The 22,869-nt window shown below is 35.3% G+C and overlaps 1 protein-coding gene across 2 annotated transcripts in view; it reads right to left on the reverse strand.

The window, feature by feature from the left end:
* Positions 1 to 22,869, reverse strand: part of trdn (triadin) — a 65,502-nt gene that overhangs the window by 25,840 nt on the left and 16,793 nt on the right. For both annotated transcript variants that reach the window (XM_053488499.1, XM_053488498.1), the window contains exons 3-7: positions 20,224 to 20,355; positions 10,200 to 10,226; positions 8,802 to 8,828; positions 4,307 to 5,635; positions 2,029 to 2,139 (exon numbers count right to left, since the gene is read on the reverse strand). In XM_053488499.1, coding sequence (XP_053344474.1) covers positions 2,029 to 2,139; positions 4,307 to 5,635; positions 8,802 to 8,828; positions 10,200 to 10,226; positions 20,224 to 20,355 — 1,626 coding nt within the window. The remainder of the gene's footprint in view (positions 1 to 2,028; positions 2,140 to 4,306; positions 5,636 to 8,801; positions 8,829 to 10,199; positions 10,227 to 20,223; positions 20,356 to 22,869) is intronic.

The following is a 22,869-nucleotide window of genomic DNA, read 5'->3' on the forward strand; positions in this document are numbered from 1 at the left end:
CACTCAATTAAAAGTAGACGTACTGTTTTTTTTAAACTTAAGTAGAAGTACTAATACTGTACATACTGTAAAATGTACTTTATGTGCAAAAGTACAAGTACTACACAAAGAACAGTCTAGTAGTAAATTGTTTTCTGCAGAAATTCAAGATGTCTGTCAAATTCTACAAGAATGTTAGCATAAAATCATAAGGAATAAATAAATGTATTTTGAATTGCAAATAGATGCTCTGTTGTGGTTATAGTTTTATTTTTTAAGGGCGATCCATCCATCCATCTGGGAACCTCTGTAGTCTAACTAGAAACCACAGCCAATGGTGACCATTTTATTTATTCCCATTTTCACAGCCATGGTAGGACCTCCCGTCAACATTCACACATGCCTGGCAATTTGAGAACGCCAGTTAGCCTAATCTTAGGACTGTGGAAGGAAACCCACTAAGTACGAAGAGAACATGCACTCCATACACACAGACCCCAAGGCCGGGAATCGAACCTTGGATGTGCAAGGCAATAGCGCTAACCATTAAGCCACTGTGTTGCCTTCAAGGCAGATGCTGAAAAGAAAAAAATCAACAACTAACTTTTGTTAACAATTCAAATTTTTTAGCTTCTAATAGCCGGTGCTGTAGTGGCTAACAATATATCTTGCCTGTGTAGGGTCCCGGTTAGGCTTAGACCATATCCTAGGTATCTAGGGGCAAAAGTGAAATAGGTGCTAGACACATAATCATACACTATGGGTAAAGAAAACAAATTGAGACTCGAACAACTGAACCCGATGTTGTAAGGCAAGACACAGCTAACCACCGATCCACCATGCACCCAGTGTTGTCACTATGTCATTATAAGCAGTTTATAGATCAAAACATTTTACCCGAGAATAATGAATAAAACATGATATCTTTGTGATTTGGTTAAATGAATGAACCTTTACCAGGGGAACGTAGTGGGGGTATGTAGAAGCAAAAGCATTTACATTTTACATATTCATAGCAGCTGTTGCTTCTGAAAGTAAAAGTGTGGGCACGTCAGTGTCTTTTGGGGTGACTAATGCTTTAGCACTGTAGCACAGTGTCAACAACTACAGTTTAAAGATCATTAAAACCAATTACTCACACTATCTTTGATCTGAGACAACCATAAGGAGTGTAGGTTTTTGCATTGTCTCACAATGTGGAGGTCTGGCTTCAAAGGCGAACAAAAACACGAACGCTGCCAATTGTACATGTTCACCCTGAAGACATACTATGTTATCTTATGTGCCATTCTGCTTCTAGCTTCATGAGCATAAAAAATTCTGTATACTTCAGTTCCACACGTTGTTTTTTTTTTTTTTTTTTTGCTATCTCTAAGCGATGAGAGAAATTTCAATAGTAAGCTTTACAGTCCATTGAACCACCAAGTGCACATCCAGTATGAAACTAACGATATGCAAGTACTTGACCATTTTGCAACTATGGAGATAAAAATGATTAGGAAAGAAAAATGTTTGATTTATTGTTTTATGTGGTGAGGTTTTCCATGAGGAGACGTTTATTTACTAGTAGGCATGCACCAGAATATAAATACATTATTCCGAGTGAAGTATTCCACTGGGGCAGCTGTGGCTCAGTGTTACGGTTCTGGGTTACTGATCAGGGAGTTCAAGTTTCTGCACAGCCAAGCTGCCACTGTGGGGCCCTTACGCAAGGCCCTTAACCCTCCCTGCTCCAGGAGTACTGTATCATGGCATTGCATTACATTCAGGGGTAAAATTCTTACCAGTACCATGTAGCCAAAAGGCAAGACGAATAAGTCATTAAGGTGGTAAACAATCAAACAATTAGATTTCTCTTTATGTCTCTATTTACAACGCTTTAGAATAGCCTCAGCTAACTAACGGTTTCAGAGTTAAATCCCAAATAGTGTAAACTAGTGCAATATGTACAGTAGGGTGTAGATTCCCTTGTTCCACACACCAAGTAGTGCCTGTGTAGTACAATGTTCATGTAGTCGCTGTATTTACTGCTGTGTCTGTTCAACTTACCTCCAATGACTACTTTTGTTGTTTCCTCAACTTCAGCTTTTACTTCCTCCTTTATTTCCACCTTAGCCTCCTTCACTGCCTCCTTTTCTTCTTTCTCTAGTTCTCCGGTGTCTATAAATTCAAGAGGCCGTTGGATAAAAAATGCATTATAGGTTTTCTCTTTTATATATAATATTAATTATATATATATACAGTATATATATATATATACCTATAATCAGGTTTAATACAGAACCTTGGACCTTTTTTCTGGCAGTGTAGTAAGAAATCACAATTCGTGCAAGGTTTTTAAGATAAATAATACAACTCATACAAGTGGTTTTATTTAAAACCTTCCTCTGAAATAAGCCTTTACACGGTGTAGATTTATTGTATGTCTAGGCTGAGCAGTCAACTACCTCACCATCTTTCTTTCTGTCCCATTTTTAGTTAGTTTGAAATTGATCATAGGTAATATTATATCATCATTATCATCATCATCATCATCACTATTATAATCTCTCTCAGTCTTAGTCTCCCCTACCTACTCACTCCCTCCTCTTCTTCCATGCCATCTGTTCTGAAATATCTTTAGTTAATTTAGGCTCCTCTGAGTTTTTTGTATAGTTACAATGGTTTCATTGTTTTTAGGTTGTCTGTTGCCATGATTAAAATTATCCTATCATCTAGGCCATTTGCTGTGTAAATATTTATCCTTTGTTAATTGGTTCCCCAATTGCTGCCCTATTGCCAGCCTATTTCCAGGAATAACTCATAGCCATTATTACTACCGAGCCAACTCGTAGGTGTTATGAGGCATATAATACTTTATAATAATCTAATATATGTATTTCTACAATTCCTTTTTTAACTTCCAATTAACCTAATCAAATTTTGTTTGCAGTGGTAAAGTGAGTTAGGGTTAGGTGATGCTGTAACCTCTCGCAGCCGGAGGTCTAGAGAAAGCTGATTGGCTGAGCTCTCTCAGAGGGGAGGGATGAGAGGTACTTAGTGCTCCCACATTAATCACGGCAGGACAGCCAATCAGGGGCTTCTAAAGGCAGAAGGAGCGGATAGCGTTGTCCTCCGAGTGTGTTACTCCGCACCCAACAGTGTGTGAGCGAGCAGTTCGAAAAGATGCAGTCGGCTGGCCTCACATGGTTCGGAGGAAACACGTGATAGTCTTCGGCCCTCCCGACTGAGTGATAGTAGTAGCCTTAATGTTGGAGCCCCCTACATTTTATCATATTCAGAAGTGTGAAATTATTATTATTATTATTATTATTATTATTATTATCTATAGCACTATTACAAATAATAATTATATTTATAATAATAATAATATTAATAATAATTCAATGCCTGAATTATAATAATAATAATAATAATAATATTAATAATAATAATCCAGGCATGCCACAATCTCACTCAGCTAGAGCAGTGACAGGCAGGTCCAGGCTACAGGGTTTTGGATGCTACTGAAGCCAGAGCTGAATATGGCAGTGGAAATCTTGGGTCATTCTCAGTCTGAATAAACCTGGCAGATAGAATGTTGCTTTAGACGTACCATCTGCCATCAAAGCAAGGTGAGTCAGTGCGCTATTATCAGGGCTCCTTTGATGGACATGAGCTAACATGCTGTGCACTCTTAATGCCAGAATCAACTATTTCAGCTCATCCAGGTCATCCAAATGTGTGAACTGGTACTGTATGTCCGTAAATAGTGTAATATGATACACAGATTTATTGCACTAATTTATTCATTCTTGTCATTAACAATCTGTTTTAAAATGCTTTGATCTTTTTTTCCTTAATTTCATATTATTAGCTTGTGTCTTATTGGCCTTTGTTTTCCTGTTATTAGCTTAACTGCAATACTGTAATTAACTAGTAAATATGGGAAATATGTTTAGTTGAGTATTCCTAGTGGGTGTGCAAACTAGCATTCGAGTTGTCTGTAGAAGATTGCTTAATATCAAGACTTATTAAAAGATCAAGAAATGATTAAGAAAACATCATCAAATCTGTCCTAAAGATGTCTGAGGTGTTTTTAGGCCTTTCATTTGGACTTTTATTTTATTTTTTATTTTTTTTCAAACAAGAAATAGAAATTTCTATTGAGAAATAGAAAATAAAACATAATACAGCTGTACAACTTGTTGTTGTTCTGCCCCAGCCTTGGCATTACCAGTAGACGGCTAGTCTAGGATTATATTGACAGTTTGATAGTTACTTAAAGACATTTTTCTTTTCCTCATCAACAACAACAACAACAAATACTGTATTTCAGAAATCCTACCAGTTTCTCGTATCGCAGTAGCAGTGATTATCGTATCATCTCTGGTTTCCTGCTCAGCCTCTTCCACCTTGTCTTCAATTTGGTCATCTTTGGCTTTTTGGTCATCTTCATCCTCCTTTTCAGTGTCCACTTTAGCTGTGTCTCTAAGATCTTCCTCATCCTTCTCATCCTTTTTATCAGCAGTGACTTTAGCAGGTTTTATCTCTTCATCATGTTTTTTTTCAGCTATTGGAACTTTAAGTGGCTCTTCTTCTTCATCACGAACCTCTGGATGTCCTTCAGGGGAAGCAGAAGCTGCCGGAGTGGTATCGTCAGTAGTGACTTCCTCTTCTGCCTCTTTATCTTCTTCATCTTTATCAGCAGGTTCTGCTCCTTCTGGTTCTGTTGTTTCTTTTTCCTTTTCTGTCAGTTCAGAGATCTTCTCAGCATCTTCATTCTTTTTTTCAGCATCTTTTTCTGTTTCTGCATCTGTTTGGTCTGCTGCAGCTTTCTGTTCCTCAACAGCTTCCTTTAATGCAGCTGTTTTTTCTTCTTTTGTTTTATCTGTTAACTCTTTCTTTTTCTTCTTCACCGCAACTACTTCAGGCTTTTCCTCCTCCCTAACTTCCACCTCCTTCTCCTCCTTTACCTCTATTACTTTCTTTTCCTTCTCCTCTTTCTCCTTTCCTTTCTTTTCCTTCTCTTCTATCTGCTTTTCTTTCTTTTCCCTCTCTTCTTTTTCCTTTCCTTTCTTTTCCTTCTCTTTTTTCTCCTTTCCTTTCTTTTCCTTCTCTTCTATCTCCTTTTCTTCCTTTTCCTTCTCTTCTATCTCCTTTTCTTCCTTTTCCTTCTCTTCTTTTTCCTTTCCTTTCTTTTCCTTCTCTTTTTTCTCCTTTCCTTTCTTTTCCTTCTCTTCTATCTCCTTTTCTTCCTTTTCCTTCTCTTCTTTTTCCTTTCCTTTCTTTTCCTTCTCTTTTTTCTCCTTTCCTTTCTTTTCCTTCTCTTCTATCTCCTTTTCTTCCTTTTCCTTCTCTTCTTTCTCCTTTTCTTCCTTTTCCTTTACTTCTTTCTTCTTTCCTTTTTTTTCCTTTAATTCCGCACCTGCTTCAGGCTTTAACTTTTCTTCCTCACCTACATCTTTTTTCTTCTTCTTTTCTTTTGTCTCTACCTCAGACTTTTTGGGAGGCCTTGCTTCCTCGTCCTCTTCATCCTCTTCTGTTTTCTCCTCCTTCTCATCCACTGCAGAAGTTTTCTCCTCTTCCTCGTCCTCCCCCTTTTCATCCTCCTCTTCCTTCAGCCTCTTCTCATCATCCTCCTTCTGAATGATTTCTTTTGCCTGCAGCTCTACCACTGAAACAGTTTATCCCATTTAGGTAACAAATATCAGAACACATGAGGTACAAAACAAACAAAAAAGCTAGGTTAAAAAAAAACTACATATAATCTGATTAAAAGAAAAATAATTTAAAATGTGTTAGATTAGCAATGATGCTTATGTCCAGAAGCTGCAGTTGCAAGAATGTCACCTGAACTTGCAAAGCGTTGCATAAGCTTTGGATGAGATTAATACTGATGCATGCATCTACTCCTTATTGGTTGGCAATTTTAGCTAAAAATTGCTGTGTAAATAAGCTGTGATTGCATTCAATGTGCTTTTTTTATATAATGATCTGTTACTGCTTTTAGCACTTCCATGAAAATACTGTAATTGTGTAGGTGTTTACATGCTGCTTAACTCAACAATCAATCAACTGTTTATTCATCAAATAAAATAAAAAATAAAAAACACTTTTGCAACCAAACAAGTAGATAAAATTCCAATTCGACAATATTAAATACTTTGTGGAAAGTCAAATCAGGCATGAATTCTAAAATAATAATTGTAGGCTATTTTCATGATTTAAAAAAAAAAAAAAAAAAAAAAACATGGAAAATTTTCACAAATAACTCACTCAATCTATCATTGTCTGTACCGCTTTATCCTGTATACAGTGTCCCGGGACACCTAAGTCTATCCCAGGAGACTTAGGGCACCAGGCATGGTACACCCTGGACAGGGTGACAACCCATCACATGTCGCACACACTACGAGCAATTTGGAAACGCTATAACGCCTTAGCATTTGTTCCCCTTGAAATGTGGGATCAAACAGGATTACCCAGAGAAAACCCACCAAACACGGGAGAACACTCCATGCACACACAGGCGGGAATCGAACCCGGGCCCGGGATGCAAGGCAGCAGTGCTAACCACTAAGCCACCGTGCTGCCATAAGTAGTTCAGATTGAAACAAAGAATAAGACACAACGGGGCATGCTGTTAAACTAAACTAATACATGATTGGATGATATGAGACTAACAACACACCATGAGGTGCTTTTCTCTTCTTATACCATAGCAACATGTCATTAATACCATGACACATTATACTTTTATCTGCTTACAGTAAGTTGGGACATGGGCACAAAAAAATAAAAAGGGCACATGGAGGCCATTAACTTTTATTTCTATAATAGAGGCACTGTTTATGGCATAGTCTTATGTTGCACCTAGAGGGGGGTTTCTTAAAGTACAGGAGCTCACAATCCATGCCCATTTTCTCTTATCGAAGGGCACAGATTGAGACTTTTTCCCAGTGTCCCCTTGCACATAAGAAGAACCTCCATCACAATTTCTACTGTACCATATAGGTATCACAAAGGTCACTTCAGTCATGTTCCAGTACAGTATGATCTCTATATGGCATTACATTATTATGTTTTCTTGTAAATAGGGGACCCTATAGGGCATTTTATCTCATTTCCCCAACTGGAACAGCACCCAAGCAATCATTTTATCGTGTTTCTTTGTACTGTATGTATGTTAATCCTATAGGGCATTGTATCCTAATTCCCACTGTATAGGAACTCTAGAGGTCATGTCTTCATGGATTTCATTCATTTTATTTATTTATGTGTTTATTTATGCAAATATAAAAAACCTTAGATAGTGTTAAATTTTCTCTATAAGAAGGGACATGTCATCGTGTTTGGGCAGGGGAAGCTCAGTGGGTAAGGTATTGTACTACTGACCATAAGGTCCCAGGTTTAAACTTCACTACCACCAAGCTATCACTACTGTATCTTTCCCTTAAGCAAGTGCCTTAACCTTAACTGCTCAGATGTACAGTAAAATAAGATTAAATTGTAGGTCGCTCTTGATAACAGTGTCTGCCAAATGGTGTAAAATTAATATATATATTATTTTTTAACACACAGACAATCCTATAGAGTATTTTTTTTTATTTTCTCCACTAAAAGTCCACCTTAGATGGCACGGTATAATCATTTTGTTGAATGATTGAAGACCTTTCATGGTGCCGCGTCACGTATTCTGCACTGTATACTGTAGACACCCTAGAGGGCATTTCTTTATGTTTTTTTGCAAACGTGGCAGCCCCATAGGGCAGCCATCGCATCACATTATTACAAGTACTCTAATAAAGTGGGCACGTCAACTTTTTTAGTTACATGACTGGGAACCCTATAGGGCACTACATCTTTTATTTTCTATTGGAAGGGCAATAGAAAGTGCTTTCTCATGTTTTGAAAACCACATAAAGCACTCCATCATGCATTTCCCACTGAAAGGCATCCTCATCATGTTTCTTTGCAAACATGAGAACCCTTTGGGGCATTATATCCCACTTTTTCATGAATGTAGAGGCACCTTAGAATGAATGCACTTTATCATGCTTTTATTTTAGGGAGGTTTTTGTTTCTTCTTCTTTTTTTCTAGCAGCCTTTTGAGCACTTACCTCCACTGTATTATGCTATCATGTTATCTACTTCAATATTACCCTACCTTTAAGAGTAGTTTCTTCATGCTTTTTAATTAAGGCACCTTTTAATCATGTGGCAACTTTTTAGTCATTAGGGCACTTTTTAATCATGTGGCTCTGGGGAGGGTCTGTCTATGGCAAAATCCGGCGATTTCAATTACAGCAGGAAATGACCATTAGAGTTGCTTTTATAGAAAATTAATCGTCACCTGTCCAATCAGAATGGAAAATTCAACGCTGTGGTATAAGATGAGGTTAAATGTGATTAAGAAAAGCAAGCATTAGTAACTATGAAAGCACCATTTGCAAAAAAGGATGTTTAATTAAATGAAAATGTCTACACAGTACAAAAGTGGGATTACTCTGTATTCAAAAACTCCCCTCTTCATTATGTCGCCTAAATTAGCTGAAGCTGAAAGGTTTTAGAAGTGTGTGCTGTCACAGCTGTATTTTGAGCACAAAGATTTAACGATCATCTCATAAAGCTGTTAACGGATAATGGAGTGACATGCTCATTGCTTTAATGCTAATTACTTTCTCACCAATGTGCTAATAGGGTACATGCATTCATTTTGTTATTCATGGGAAAAAACAATTTTGAAAAAGAAAAGACTAAAATGTCAGGGTTATTTTTAATATACTTTCACCTTTTGATCTTTTTGATTTGCAGGTCTATTATTTTCATAAACCACAAACCTTTTTTTCTTGCTGGTAGGAATTCTCCTGGAATAATAAGGAAGGAAAGTGACATTAATGTTGGGAATTTGTTTATTTGCATGTAACATAAATTCATGATTAAATAAGTAAAACAACATTTCAAATGTGCTAATGGCATTTCCCTTCACGCAGCCTTCATACAGTATAGTGCGGCTTCACCAGCCGTGTACTGCTGTGATGTTTCTACAACACAATCCTGAAGCATATGTAAAAATTACAAGGCACTTTGCTTTTTAATTTACCGCTTCATTTTTGAAGGATTACACGATGAACAGGTCATGTTTTTATGGCATGATTATGCATTCAGCATCAATTTAAGGTACTGCGTTTCAAAGAAATCTGTGTGAAAGCGTAATGCATTTCCCTCAAAGGAAACATTAATCAGTGCTAATATAAGAGATTAGTGCAATCAGGTTGTTAATTTAAAATGTGTTGTGAACCTGACTGGCATGAATTGTATTTCCTCTCTAAATATCTAAAAGCTGTTGGCACACTTGTTTGCTTAAAAGTGCATTTGATATACAGTATTTTAGTGAACATGTTTTTTTTTTCTTTTTTTTAATTTAACATGGTTCCATTAAAACTATTTACGAATATAAATGTAGTAAATATTTGTTATAGGTAGTCTAAATAAGCAAGACATGTCCATTATATTATTATTATTATTATTATTATTATTATTATTATTATGAGAAGGCATTATTTATTTATTAATAAATTGTTTGATTACTTGTTTAAATAATAACAGTTTGTTTGTCTAATAAATCAACTGTTTGTTTGATGGTATTATTGATAAATTGTTCTTTGTTTATTTCTTTGTAAATTGATTTTTGCTTCTTTGTATAGCTGACAAGTTGTTTGTTTGCAGGTTTGTTTATTTGCCCAATTAATACTTGTTTGTTTGTTTGGTTATTTCATTGATTAATTGATTGTTTGATTGCTTGTTTGTTAAACTGAATAATCAATTATTCCCTGTTTACTTCACCGTTTTAGTGGTTGATCTCTATTTGTTTGACTGATTGATGGGTTAATATATAATTTCTTGTTTAATTAAATATTTGCTTGTTCATTAATCATTTATTTATAATTTACTTTTATGTTTGATTGTTTGTTGGTTTATTTGTTTGTGTGATTCTTTGATTGGTGTTTATTTGTTTGATTTTCCTTTTTTTGTCAGATGAATGTACACATAATTTTGAAAAAAAGACCCCCCCCCCCCCAAAAAAAGAGACAAAATTAACATACGGTATACAGTATACTCAACGCTTTAATATAATTATTATTCTTGTTCTTTTTTATTATTATACTAAACCTCTTATGTGTTTGACGGTTGTACGGTTAGTAATCACCTTAACCAGGTGAGCTTTTGATACTAACCTTTTTTCTTCACTGCTTGCCATTCGCCTACAGAGAACAATAAAAATAGTGAATGAGAGTACTACAGAATATAAATGAGCAGAGAAACAGTCATGAACGTGGATCAGACAGAGCAAAGATTTGTCTGCAAATAATGATAAATTATTTCTGACCTCAAACAGTAGAACACACACACACACACACACACACACACACTTATGCATGCTCACATAATTATTTATTAAAGTAATACCGTCAGGAGTTAATTAGAAATGTGAAAATGTAGGATAGTTCATTTAAGATATTTATATAAGAAAATTATTTGCATGCTTTATCATAAAACTGACATGGTCATACTGTATATTTATACATTCCGCAAGTTAGTTATTTCTGGATACTCTGTCTAGTTGAAAATATGTCTGGAAAAAAAAACTTACTGTATATTACTTTTGATGAATTTTAGTAAAAGGTATAAGTAAGTAAGTAAGTATGTGAGTGAGTGGGTAAGTAAGTAAATTAATTAATGAACTAATTAAAAGGGTTATTTTGGCATATTAATATGCTGCATGATGATTATTATAAATAATAATAATAATAATAATAATAATAATAATAATAATAATGTATAAGGTTATTATTTAAAAAACTTATGCTATTTATGGTTTATGATTTCTTTACAAACTCAACATCAATGATCAATGATCATATAACTGGAGAGCTACATGTCATGGCTAACCTTATAACATGATGATGAATTCAGTTTGTAATCAGATACTGACTGACAAATATTTCCTAGGTGATATAATAAAACATTTTAACCAGGTTTTCCCCAAGTCTCCACACATGCACCTGTGGCCGTAACCGCTATTTAAAGAGGGTTAATATACTGTAAGTTGCTTTAATGTATGAATATTAAGAGGATTATTTGACAACTAACTCCAAAAACAGACACCAAATAGAAACACAAAGAGTAAAATCCTTTGTGTCATACATCCATATCTGTGTTTAGTTGTTAATGCACTGATGAAAATTCGAGACGGGGTCAACGACCTCGTGAAATGAATGATGATCTGCGGTATACTGAGTATACAGCAATATATTAATGTATCATCACTGTTACTGTATGTATGCAGGGAAAAAGTCAGATTTCATTTCACGTACGTATGAGTCAGTGTGATTACTTCATTAGCCTGTTAGCCCATGGAGACGTTTGATTCGATAAGGCTGCGAGCTGTGCAGAAATCTATTTATGTTCCAGTAAGGGACTGCATGCATGGGTGGTCCACTGTGCTGCTTATGCTGGGAGGAAGACTGGAAGGTTTTATTTGGGTGTTGGAAATGATTGGAGACGAGGGTTTCTTGCCAAAATGTGCTGCATTCACTGGAGTCCTCTTTATCTGTTAGACATTCACATATGGCATTTACAGGGAAGCCAGATTCCTTCCTTATATGGTATGCATGGCATGGGATTTTTTTTTTTCCCTTGCTCACACAAACCCACACACAGTGATATTATTATATTATCAGGGTATTTTTGTTGACTTTAACATCAATGCAGAGAAACATTTCTTGCCTACGTTACACCTACGTTTTACCCTAATATTAACCCCAGTATCCTAAATGATGTGTTTTAACCCCATGTTGGTTGAAACAGAAGATTGCAGCAGGATACTAATGTAAGTGGATCAGGGTGATATAAGTGACTTGATGTAATATACTGTATATAATTTAGTAATAATAAGTAAGAGTAGATACAGATCGAGCATTTAAAAATGAGTGTAAGAAGATTTAGTAGTATTAATTGAAGATTCAGATCTGACTTAAAATGATCTGAAAATGTTTTTGAGTGTTTTTGAGATGTGGACAACAGAGGTTCATCGTTTTCAAAAGACAGAATCTCTTGAAGTGTTTAATTTCCTTTATATAACTGCAAATTGCTAATATGTTTTTTTTTTCAAGGGCTTTTATCCTTTCTCAAGCCTGGCACATTAAATCATTCGATCTGCAAGTTATTGGCACAGGTTTTACACCAGATGCCCCTTCTGTTCCAGCCCACCCATTTTTCCAGGCTTGGGACTGGTACTGAGGATGCCCTGCATCTTAGTGGCTGAAGAGTATAGGGTATAGGGCATAGAGGTAAGGGAACAGTGACATTCGACCACTGACCCTCTGATTGGCATATTAACCCAAATCAATAACATTGTTATTGCACAAGCTGTGAAAAAAATCAACCAACAAAAGAATAAAGGTTCTAGGTTGTTAAAGCATTACAAGTGTTCATTATCATACCCATGAGTTATTGTATGGATGTGTCCCTTAACCTTTACACCATTAAATCACAATAGATTGGCAGTTACTATTTTGGTTATTCTAGCTCTTGTCTGTATAACTAAGAGACATGGGGATTTATTTAGGGGAACTGATTAGAATAGAAGTGTATCACAACTCACAGTGTACATACTGTACTGCCTGGCCAAAAAAAGAATAAAAATAATAATACCAAAAAACTAATTAACTAAGGTGGATTTAAATGACTGGAATTGGGACGGAAACTGTACAACACATTATTAAACCCTGGAAGTTTGCTGCTAAACCATCATCTTTGCTAAAAAAAAAAATAATAATAAAAGTTTAAGTTTGTGGGTCTTTGTGAGTGATGGAGGTTGGGTGGTGGGTGGAGAGGTGCTGAGAGTGTTGGGTTGGCGGATGTTGGTTTGGTCTGGGGGTGGCGGGTGTAGGGTTGTTAGTGAGGATGGTTAAGTGTATGTGTGGGAGGGTTTGTTTAAAGGTTGTTTTAAGGAGTATTACCATTATCACTATTTTGTGCTTATGCTTATTTGTTTTTAGGCTTTTATTGCTAAAATAATGTGATCTTGGGGTAAATGTGTTTAACTTGTTGGGAAAAAAAAAAAAATAAATAACAAGCTTAAGGGTTCTGACCATCAGCCAGAACATTACTGTATGCATTTAAACAACAAGCCTAATATTTAAATTTTGTTCATGACCATTGAATGATGAGTAGAGGATGATGGAATTGTGGAAATTATTTTATATAGTAAATGGGATCCATTGATTGAGATTTACAGTTTGTTATCTATACGGCAAATATAGACCCCTAAATACCTTTTTTTCTTTTCTTATGTTGCTGGGTTCTGTCTTTATTGTATTCATCTATTTGATTTTATCAGGTATATGATCTATGGGCAATGTTACTAAACTACCCTGTTTTAGTAACTTATTATGACCTACAGTACATACAGGTGATACTGTACTGTATGTATGTTGGATATTGATGGATTGCTATACTTTTACTGGCATGGGTTGTTTATTTAAAAAATCATGATTAGCGATCACTTAGATAATGATTAGGTTACATTATAAAAAAGAAATTAAACAGTAGAAATAACAGTTTTGTTTAATAATGAAAGTACTGTAACCACATTTCAGCAGGATTGTGAACAGCTGTGTGGCATTATGAAAACCACTTAATGGTGAAACTAATCAGAAAAAAAAGTATTTAGTTTGATAGGGAGCATAAAGATTGGACTGGGAGCAATGAAACTAAAATATCATAAGATATAATGACTCCAGATTGACCCTACAGTATTCCAGAGCGATGGGTGTGACATGGCAAGAAGGAAAATGCACAAAGTGATGCACCCATCATGCATAGTGTCCACTGTACAAGCCTCTGGAGACAGTGTTATGTGTATGTGTGGGGTTGCTTCAGTTAGTCAGGACTAGACTCAGCAACGTTATGTGGCAATAAAATGAAGGCAGCTAAGGACTTGAATGTACTGAATGACCAGGGTATCACATCTATGGAGTCCTCCTTGATGGCACGAGGATATTCCAGGTTATAATTTGTGTTTATTTTTATTTTATTATTATTACTTTTTTCTAGCATGGAGACTTTTTTCTACCTTGTTTGCAACACTAACACTTCTGCAACACTTGCAGGCTTTCCTTCATTTTGATGTCAAGTTGACATAAGACCTGAGAGAAGCTGCCAATTTTAGATGACAAATTTGGCTAAGACTTGAGTTTTTCCGGTTTACATGAGAACATCATGACGACTGACTGTATGTACACCAGATCATTTTGGCATTTGAAATGTCACATAATGATGATAATGGATTTGTGTCATGTCTTGCCAAATGAGGCTAAAAAAAAGAGCATTTTATTCTACACTGTACCTAAAAAACCTTTTGTGAAACATTACAGTATAGTCAAGGTTTGAATAATAACATCCGTGACTGTGCAACAACAGAGATGTGGCTTTCTTATCAAAGCTTCTAAGATCATCTTAACATTTCCATGATAAGATAAAGACAGGTATGACAGTCTTTTATGCTTTAAATTAGTTTTATTTCACTATTTATAAGACATGTCACTTCCATTAACGCACATTTCAAGGGTAAAGTTATGTACAGTAGTGTTCGAAAGTTATTACCCCCTTTTTTGATTCTGTGGGGTTTTTTTTGTGTGTAATATCATAATAAAAAAATCATCTGATCATAGCCGGTCTTAGTATAAGGCAAATGCGACCTCTGATGAATAACAACATATGACCTCTTTCATCATGCAATTATTTATTTAACAAAAATGAAGTCAAAAAGTAAAAAAAAAAATAATAATCATGTGAGCAATACTAAGTAACCCCATGATTCAATAGCTTGAAAATCCATCTTTAGCAGCAATAACTTGAAGTAATAGTTTCATGTATACTGTATATTTATTCCTTCCTGTATAAGTTTATGATATAGATTTACTGCTGTGCTTTGAATCATTGTCCTGGTGCATGACCTAATTTTGACCAAGCTTCAGCTGTTGGAGAGATGGCTTGACATTTCCTTTTAGTAATCTCTGATATACAGAGGAGTTCATGGTTAAATCAGTGACTCAAAGTTGCCCAGGTCTAGTGGCTGCAAACAAGCCTGAATCATTTGGTTTTCCCCAAACACTGCATTGGGCATTAAGGTCAAACATCTCCACCTTGGTCTCATTTGTCTTTTGTCTCAGAACATTGAACATCCGCGAACACTGTCCCGGAAGTCCTATGGTTTGGTCAGATGTAGTTTAACAAACCTAAGTTGTGCTTCTGTGTTGTGCTCATCTGGTAACCTAGGGGCCAGGGGTAGCTCAGTGGTTAAGGCATTGGACTACGGTTCGGAAGATCCCAGGTTCAAACCCCACAACCACCAAGTTGCAACTGTTGGGCCCTTGAGCAAGGCCCTTAACCCTCAACTGCTCAGATGTGTAATGAGATAAAAATGTAAGTCGCCCTGGGTAAGAGCGTCTGCCAAATGCCTAAATGTAAATGGTAACCCTTTTAAGCAGACTGTACTTGTTCAGTCGTCTTCTAATTGTGCTGTCAGGACTTTATTAACATTTAACATGTTCAGTGAGGCTCTAGACTCTGACACATAACTCTTGTTTTTTTTTTTGTATTTCTCTGATCATTGCACAGTCTGACCTTAAGGGGAGTGTGCTGGGCCGTCCACTCCTGGGAAGATTTAAAACTTAAATACTTTTCACATGGTAATAATCTTTTTTTCCCCAAAACGAATTTATAAATTTTAAAAATGTTACTTCTCCAAGACCACTGCTTATTTCCTTCCCTCTTGGCATTGTGTTAACACACACCTGAATGCTCCAGAACAGCAAACCGCCTACTGTATTATAGTGGTAGCACATCTGCTGATGATCAATTAATCAAGAGCTGTTGATCAGCAGCATCTGGCTGCAACTTACCCTCTTAAATCCAGGGGTGTGTGTGTACTGTATGTGGGTGCCCACTTTTTTTTGCCTTAATTTTTGTTAAATACAGTAAATAATGACATTGTGGAAAATGTATATATGGTTCACCTGAGGTTGTATTTGTCTGTTATTGACCCAATACTTTTGAACAATACTGTACATTCACACTAATGTATTGAGGTTGATAAAAGCAAGTGAGCATCTGATGTATGAATGAACCTGCTGAGATAAATAATTCAGTTGTCATATTCTTATGTTACATTAAAGTTACATAAACTATCCCTTTTACTAATGCTCACTTTAACTACTGTATATGACTTGTAATTAATGCTACGGCCAAGGTTTAAAAAATCCTCTATATTATACAGTTTTTTGAAATCTATTCAGAACTTTACACGTCTTGCAGTAACGTCTGAGATTAAAGCCTAGTTTATTTCCTTTCCCTACATCTAAAACACTTCCCAGACCCCACATGCTTTAGATGCTCCACTAAAAGACTTGATATATTGCCAGACCTTGAAACCAGACACTTCATATTTCAAATCAAGGTCGGGAAGTGAAATAAACACACTGCTGTGTATGTATGGTGTATGTACACACAAAACACCAACATAGGATTAAATATCTGAACTGAGAATAGCAATTTCAAATATATGGGAGTTTTATGTCTCTGTAAAAAAATTCAGGCTTAAAGAGATGGGACAGAAAAGCTGGTAATGCAATCATAAAGGGACACTGCCTTCTGCGAGCAGCAATCAAGATTTCTCATGAATATATAATTAAAAAAATTATTGTAAAACCCTATTTACATTTTTACATTTTATTTATTTGTTTGTTCGTTTGCTTATTTATTTGTTTGTTTGTTTTTTCTGTTTGTTTGGTTGTTTGTTTGTTGTATTGTGTGCTAGTGGGTGTGGGGTGTACTGAAAGTAGGGGGTTCTTTGTGGGTGTTGGAGGTTGGGTGGTGGGTGAAGAGGTGCTGAGAGTGTTGGCTTGGCGGACGTTGGTTTGTTCTGGGGTGGCGGGTGTAGGGTTGTTAGTGAGGATGGTTAAGTGTATGTGTGTGTGTGTGGGGGAAGTGTTTGTTTAGAGGTTGTTTTAAGGGGTCCTCCATTATCATTATCACTAAAATAATGTGATCTTGGGGTAAATGTTCTAACCATCAGCCAGAACATTACTTAAATTTTGTTCATGACTATAGAATGATAAGTAGAGGATGATGGAGTTGTGGAAATTATTTTGAAGTAAATGGGATCCATTGATTGAGATTTACAGTATGTTATCCATACGACAAATATAGACCCCTAAATACCTTTTTTTCCTTTCTTATGTTGTTGGTTTTTGTCTTTATTGTATTCATCTATTTTAATTTATCAGGTGTATGATCTATGGGCAATGTTTTCCAAACTACCCTGTTTTAGTAACTTATTTAGACCTACAGTACATACAGATGATACTGTACTGTATGAACATACTGTTATGTTGGGTGTTGATGGATTGCTATACTTTTACTGGCATTGGTTGCCCTTTAAAAACAATATAAATATTGTACTATAGATTTCACACTCACCAGATCCCAATCCAACTGAACATCTACAGTATGGAAGATTTTGGAGTGATGTGTGATTTCAGAGACAGTGCTCTTTACCATTATGATCAAAAGGGAATATCATTTGGAGAAATGGTGTTTATCAGCTCAATACCTATCCAGAGACTCGCAGAATTCACACCAAAGAATTTTAATTATGTCTGTGGCATAGATTTACTATGTATTTCTCATTATCCTTATTCCTTTTATTTATTTATTTATTTATTTATTTATTTAGGTCTATTCTTAGTATTTTATACTTTTTATGTACAGTATTTATTTATTCATTGTTTCCACACTACATATTTGTATGGGCTACGTACATACTGTATTATTATTATTATTATTATTATTATTATTATTATTGTTGTTGTGATTATTATTATTATTATCATTATTATTATCAGTTATTTTTTTATTTTTTTTTCATTAATGTTCATGCTTTATAACATGTTAAGGTCTATATTCATGAAAAATCTTTTAGTCTTTAGTAAAAAAGATTTAATAAAAAAATGGTAGTACACTTACTGTAAAAGTGGCTTATAAATTGTCTAATATTTTAATAGCTACCAGATATGACTCAGTTATTACAGCTCATTTGAGCTTTGGGCATACGATATTTAAAACTTAAGGGATAAATTATTTATATAGTACAAAGTAGACACTAGTGTATAATGTCATTATGCATTTTGCGTTATTATTAATATTGTTATTATTATTATTAGTGCTTCCAGTCGCGTAGAAAACGTTGGCTCTTAGAAAGGTTATGCGTATGTTTTTTATGTAATGATCATTAATCTTTACAGTCAGAGCAAACCAGTGGACTTGTGTCTGTGTATTTATAGTACTCTTAAAAAGTCTTGAGCCATACCTCATGTTTTTATGTTTTGCTTCCAAAGAACCTGACCTTCTTGTATTTTTAATGTTGTCTTGAGAAACAGTTATCCAGGCTTCCTGAAGGGCTTTTGTGGCTCTTATTTTCAGCCCAGTCCCTGTATCTTACTAGTTTCAGAGGAATGTTTTTTTAAGTATTAAAAAAAAAAACATTTAACTTTAGATGAAATGGTGACAGAAGATCAGGCCGGTGATTAGTATACTGGTGAAGTATACCACTGAATGCTGAGTGGTTAAAACGGATGAGAGGGGAAATGAGGTTGCTGCTGAGGTTATTACGTACATACAGTAAACAACCAATTTTTAACTTTGCACTTTGCAGCTTGTTGCAATACGTAATTTGTTCCCATTTTTTTAATTCTATATAATTTAATGTAATTTAATTTAATATAAACAAAAGAGGGCTGTCTCAGGACTTTTGCATGGTCTATGTGTGTTATTATCCCAATATTTACACAGGCACAGTTTATAAGTATTATTAGTACAAACTTGATATTATGTTCATCTGTAATCTATATAAATAACATATAATAGTAGGGATGATCATCCGGGGATTTTTTCTTTGTTATTTCTTACTGCAGGCAATTATAACAAGCATAAGGTCTTATGTTGCACCGAGAGTATCTATAGTAATATGCATAATTCTGTTATTTTTAATTATTCTTTTTTTATATTTGCCCAATCATTTTACAGTTAGACCAATACTAATAATTTCTCTTTTTCCCCCTTAATTATGCAATTATAATTAAAGATGTTTGTATTCACATTTGAAATACTGCAGACTCAGATTTTAAACTTTAGACCTCATACTCAGTTTTTTTTTAATACTGGTATAATAATTGCATAAATGACCTTGTTGTCAGTGCAGTTGTCCACTGATGTCCTGTAGAGCTCAATTTTGTAAAGCTAAAAGTGTTTTCTCTGGTTTTAACATGGTATTAGTCGTCTGCATAGTGTTTAGTGTGCATTTTGCATTAGAGTGTTATTAGAAAGAAACATCTTCAAACCAACTGAGAGCAAAGCATATCTATTTTTATTTTTCATTATGCAGGCCCATAACAAACGTTGTGCACAGCATAAGGTTTCACATTCGCAGGTACTTTACAAAGCCTCATCCTTTTTTTTTTCTTTCAATTGTCTTCACTGATAGAAAAAGCTGAAAAAAATCCCATTGCTTATTAATAATCTCACCAATAAGACACCACACACGGTGTTAGTGTGTCAAGCCTCTCCTGTGTGGTGTGTCATGTGTGTCCACGTGGTAGTGCTGTGACTGTTAAAAATATAAAACAGCCAATAATAAAATGTGTTTGTGATGACTTGTACATTCTGTTGTAGCTATAATGTTCCCTTGAACACTTATATTGAGTGATCCACTAAGTTTGGCATGATATAAAAAATAAATAAATAATAGAAGTAATTTTGGGCAGTCATGTGACTTCTGCCAGCCTGATAAACCAGAGACAGATTTAGCCAGCGGCTGCACAGAGAGGCGAAGTCTGATCTGATTTCAGCATGTCGGCTATCTGATGGTTCCTCCCTGAGTGTGTTCTTCCCGGGCCTGCTGTTTGGATATGATAGCAGAGTTCTCTAATCTCTGTGTGACTGTCATTCCTCCAGACATGTGACATTTCCCCCAGCAGCAAAACACAGTGACCACCAGTGCAACCGATTCTTAGTAAAGCTTATTATAACACAAGACCCATCAAATCAAATCTCTGCCAGTGGTTTAAGGCGTTATGCTTGCATCAGTTTGTTAACTCTGTTATTGGGAAATGGCGTGCACCTCTATATGAAATATACCTTCTTCCTCCTCCTCCTCCGGCGTTACCAAATTAGTCACAAAGGTCAAGACTGTGTTCATCCAGTTGCTGGATTCGTCCATGACTTCGTGCACTGCCTTCACAGGTTCTCTGCTCATGTGCTGAATACCTCCTGAGTGCATTGTGTAACAGGCTGACATCAGAGGTGCTTAAAATACACATGCTATTTGTACACTAAGCTCCAAACGTCCACTTGTCTACAGAGTCCATTGCTAATCATGTACAGAACTTAAAGACAGATCCCATTTGTACCTGGGTAGAAATAAAAATATACTGTATATTTGTACCAAATTAAGTTTTAGAAATACAATAAATAACATAGCTAGCAAAGCAAGCTAGTTTGTTTGCCAGTTTAGATCATTTATAATTAGATAACTTAGCCAAGTGTTGGCTAGCTTGCTACTTGTCCTAGCTACTGCATAATTTAACGTAGCTATAATAACACATGCTTAAGTAGGTTGTTTTTAACCCTGATCTACACTAGTATGTCTGTTCATATTATTTTAAACTATTCTTGTTAGCTTTCATGCTACTCAATTTAGTTACTACGTTCCCCATAGCTAATAATCTAGCGATAGCTAGCTACCATGCTACTGAAATTAGTTACTGGATTATACTGTATATAAACAATCTAATACAGTGGGACAACAGTATACGACAATATTTATCTGTTCTGGAGTTCTTAAGGCTAAAATTTGTATTGTGAAACGCATTTCCCTATACGAAGTAATGTAGATGCAAATATTCCGTTCCAGCCACCCAAAAATATTACCAATATTACCAATGTCCAACACTATTGTCATATTTTTTTGCATATAAAAACAATCAAAACATTTAGAAAAGACATGTAAATGAAGTAAAACATGAAACAAATAGACATTAAACCTCAATTAATCTTAATTTATGTTTTTTCTTAGCACAATTTAGTTTGTAAAACTAAATTGAATGTGGCTCAGTTTTCTTCTTGCCGCCATCCTTGTTAACAGGCTACTGTAACATGGTGCTATGTCTTTACTTAATTTTGCACAAAATATAACCTTGCATCACTTAGCTGTCCACTGACTCAAACAAGTTTTGAAGCTTCGTATGCTGAGGCAAATTGCTTGCAGAATTTCAATTCTTAAGGTGAAAATTCATCAAGCGGGGCATTTACAGTATATGATGAGGTTCTGTTGTATCTGATCATTACTGATAATACTGAAATTCATCTTGTTATTGCACAATCCAATGTTAGCTTGCTCGCTAGTGAAGTTTCTTGCGGCATTACAAATTTTAAGTAAGGGTGGATAGATATCTTACTACTAATTTTAGCCCCTGGATTATACAAAATAATCCATTTTTTTAAGTTAAGCATTTTTTTATTATTACTATTACACATTAACTAGCCTGACAGTGTTTTTTGCTACTGAATTAGAGAAAGTAGTACTTTGTCTAGTTTGCTAATGAACCTGCCAACTGAATTTTAGTTCTGAAAGACAGGTTTGTGACTTTAGTGGTTGCACCTCAGAGTTTTTGCTTTGCTGCTTTATAACAGTATATTAATCAGTGTGTCAAGTTAAAAAGGGTGAGGCTTAATGACCTTTTGGGCTTGGCTAATCAAATTTAACCAGTGTTAAGAGTTCTTAATTTGCTATACTTTGTGGCTAATATATATATTATATATAATTTTTATTTATTTATTTATTTTTACCCAGGTTCAAATAGACTCAAATAGACCAAAATAAATTAGTTGGTTGAGAAATTGAGATTGAGATTAATTGGTTGGGTAAAACTTTCATATAAACAAGCAAAGGTGTATTTTTGTGTGCTTTTTTTTTATTTCATAAAGAGAACAGGCCCATGGACTCCATGTTTTGGATCTTACTGTACATAAGAATGTAAATAGAACATACTGTAATTCATACATCAATTTTCTCCACAAACACCAATTATTACAACATCTCACAGCAACACACAGAAAACATATGAATCATTCTAATGATTAAAAATTCCATAATGTTCTCACATATTCTCTCTGTTCATACACATCTGTTCATAATAACAAGGTCAACATCTTGTTAAAGACTCAGCAGAACCATACAGAAAAACAAGAGACTAGAGAAAGAGAAACAAGAACATAACAATGTTTTAATTGTGTAAATAATGGCTGTAGTATGTGGCGGGCTTTTGGGTTCGTCCTTTTTCTGTATCCATCCATGGTCATGTCACTCTCCTCAGAGGATTACTCACTAAAGACTCTCTGCCTGCAGTGCTTCGTTAAAAGATATGAAACACATATCCAATTACGATGATAAAATACACAACCAAGTGGGGAAAAAAAAAAGTCTTCATGCAGAGACGACAAAGCATGCAACACAATCCAAACTCACTCCATATTAAGTTAGTGAGCATTTTCATTAGGGGCGGTTGTGTTTTAACGGAAAGGTTAGTACTCTAGAATTTTAATGGATGTGACGTCCCCTGTCATTCGCATTACCCAAACGTAGGCATCTGTGAGTTCATGCATGCGAAAGATAGCGGATCCATCTTAGTGTGTTATGCCGCCACACAACGCAGCTTGAAACAGATTGGTTGGCTTCATGTGTCTCAGAGGAAGCACATGTTAGTCTAGCTGTTGTGTGACAGG

This window comes from Clarias gariepinus, chromosome 27 (assembly GCF_024256425.1).
Source record: "Clarias gariepinus isolate MV-2021 ecotype Netherlands chromosome 27, CGAR_prim_01v2, whole genome shotgun sequence".
In the NCBI taxonomy this organism is placed as follows: domain Eukaryota; kingdom Metazoa; phylum Chordata; class Actinopteri; order Siluriformes; family Clariidae; genus Clarias; species Clarias gariepinus.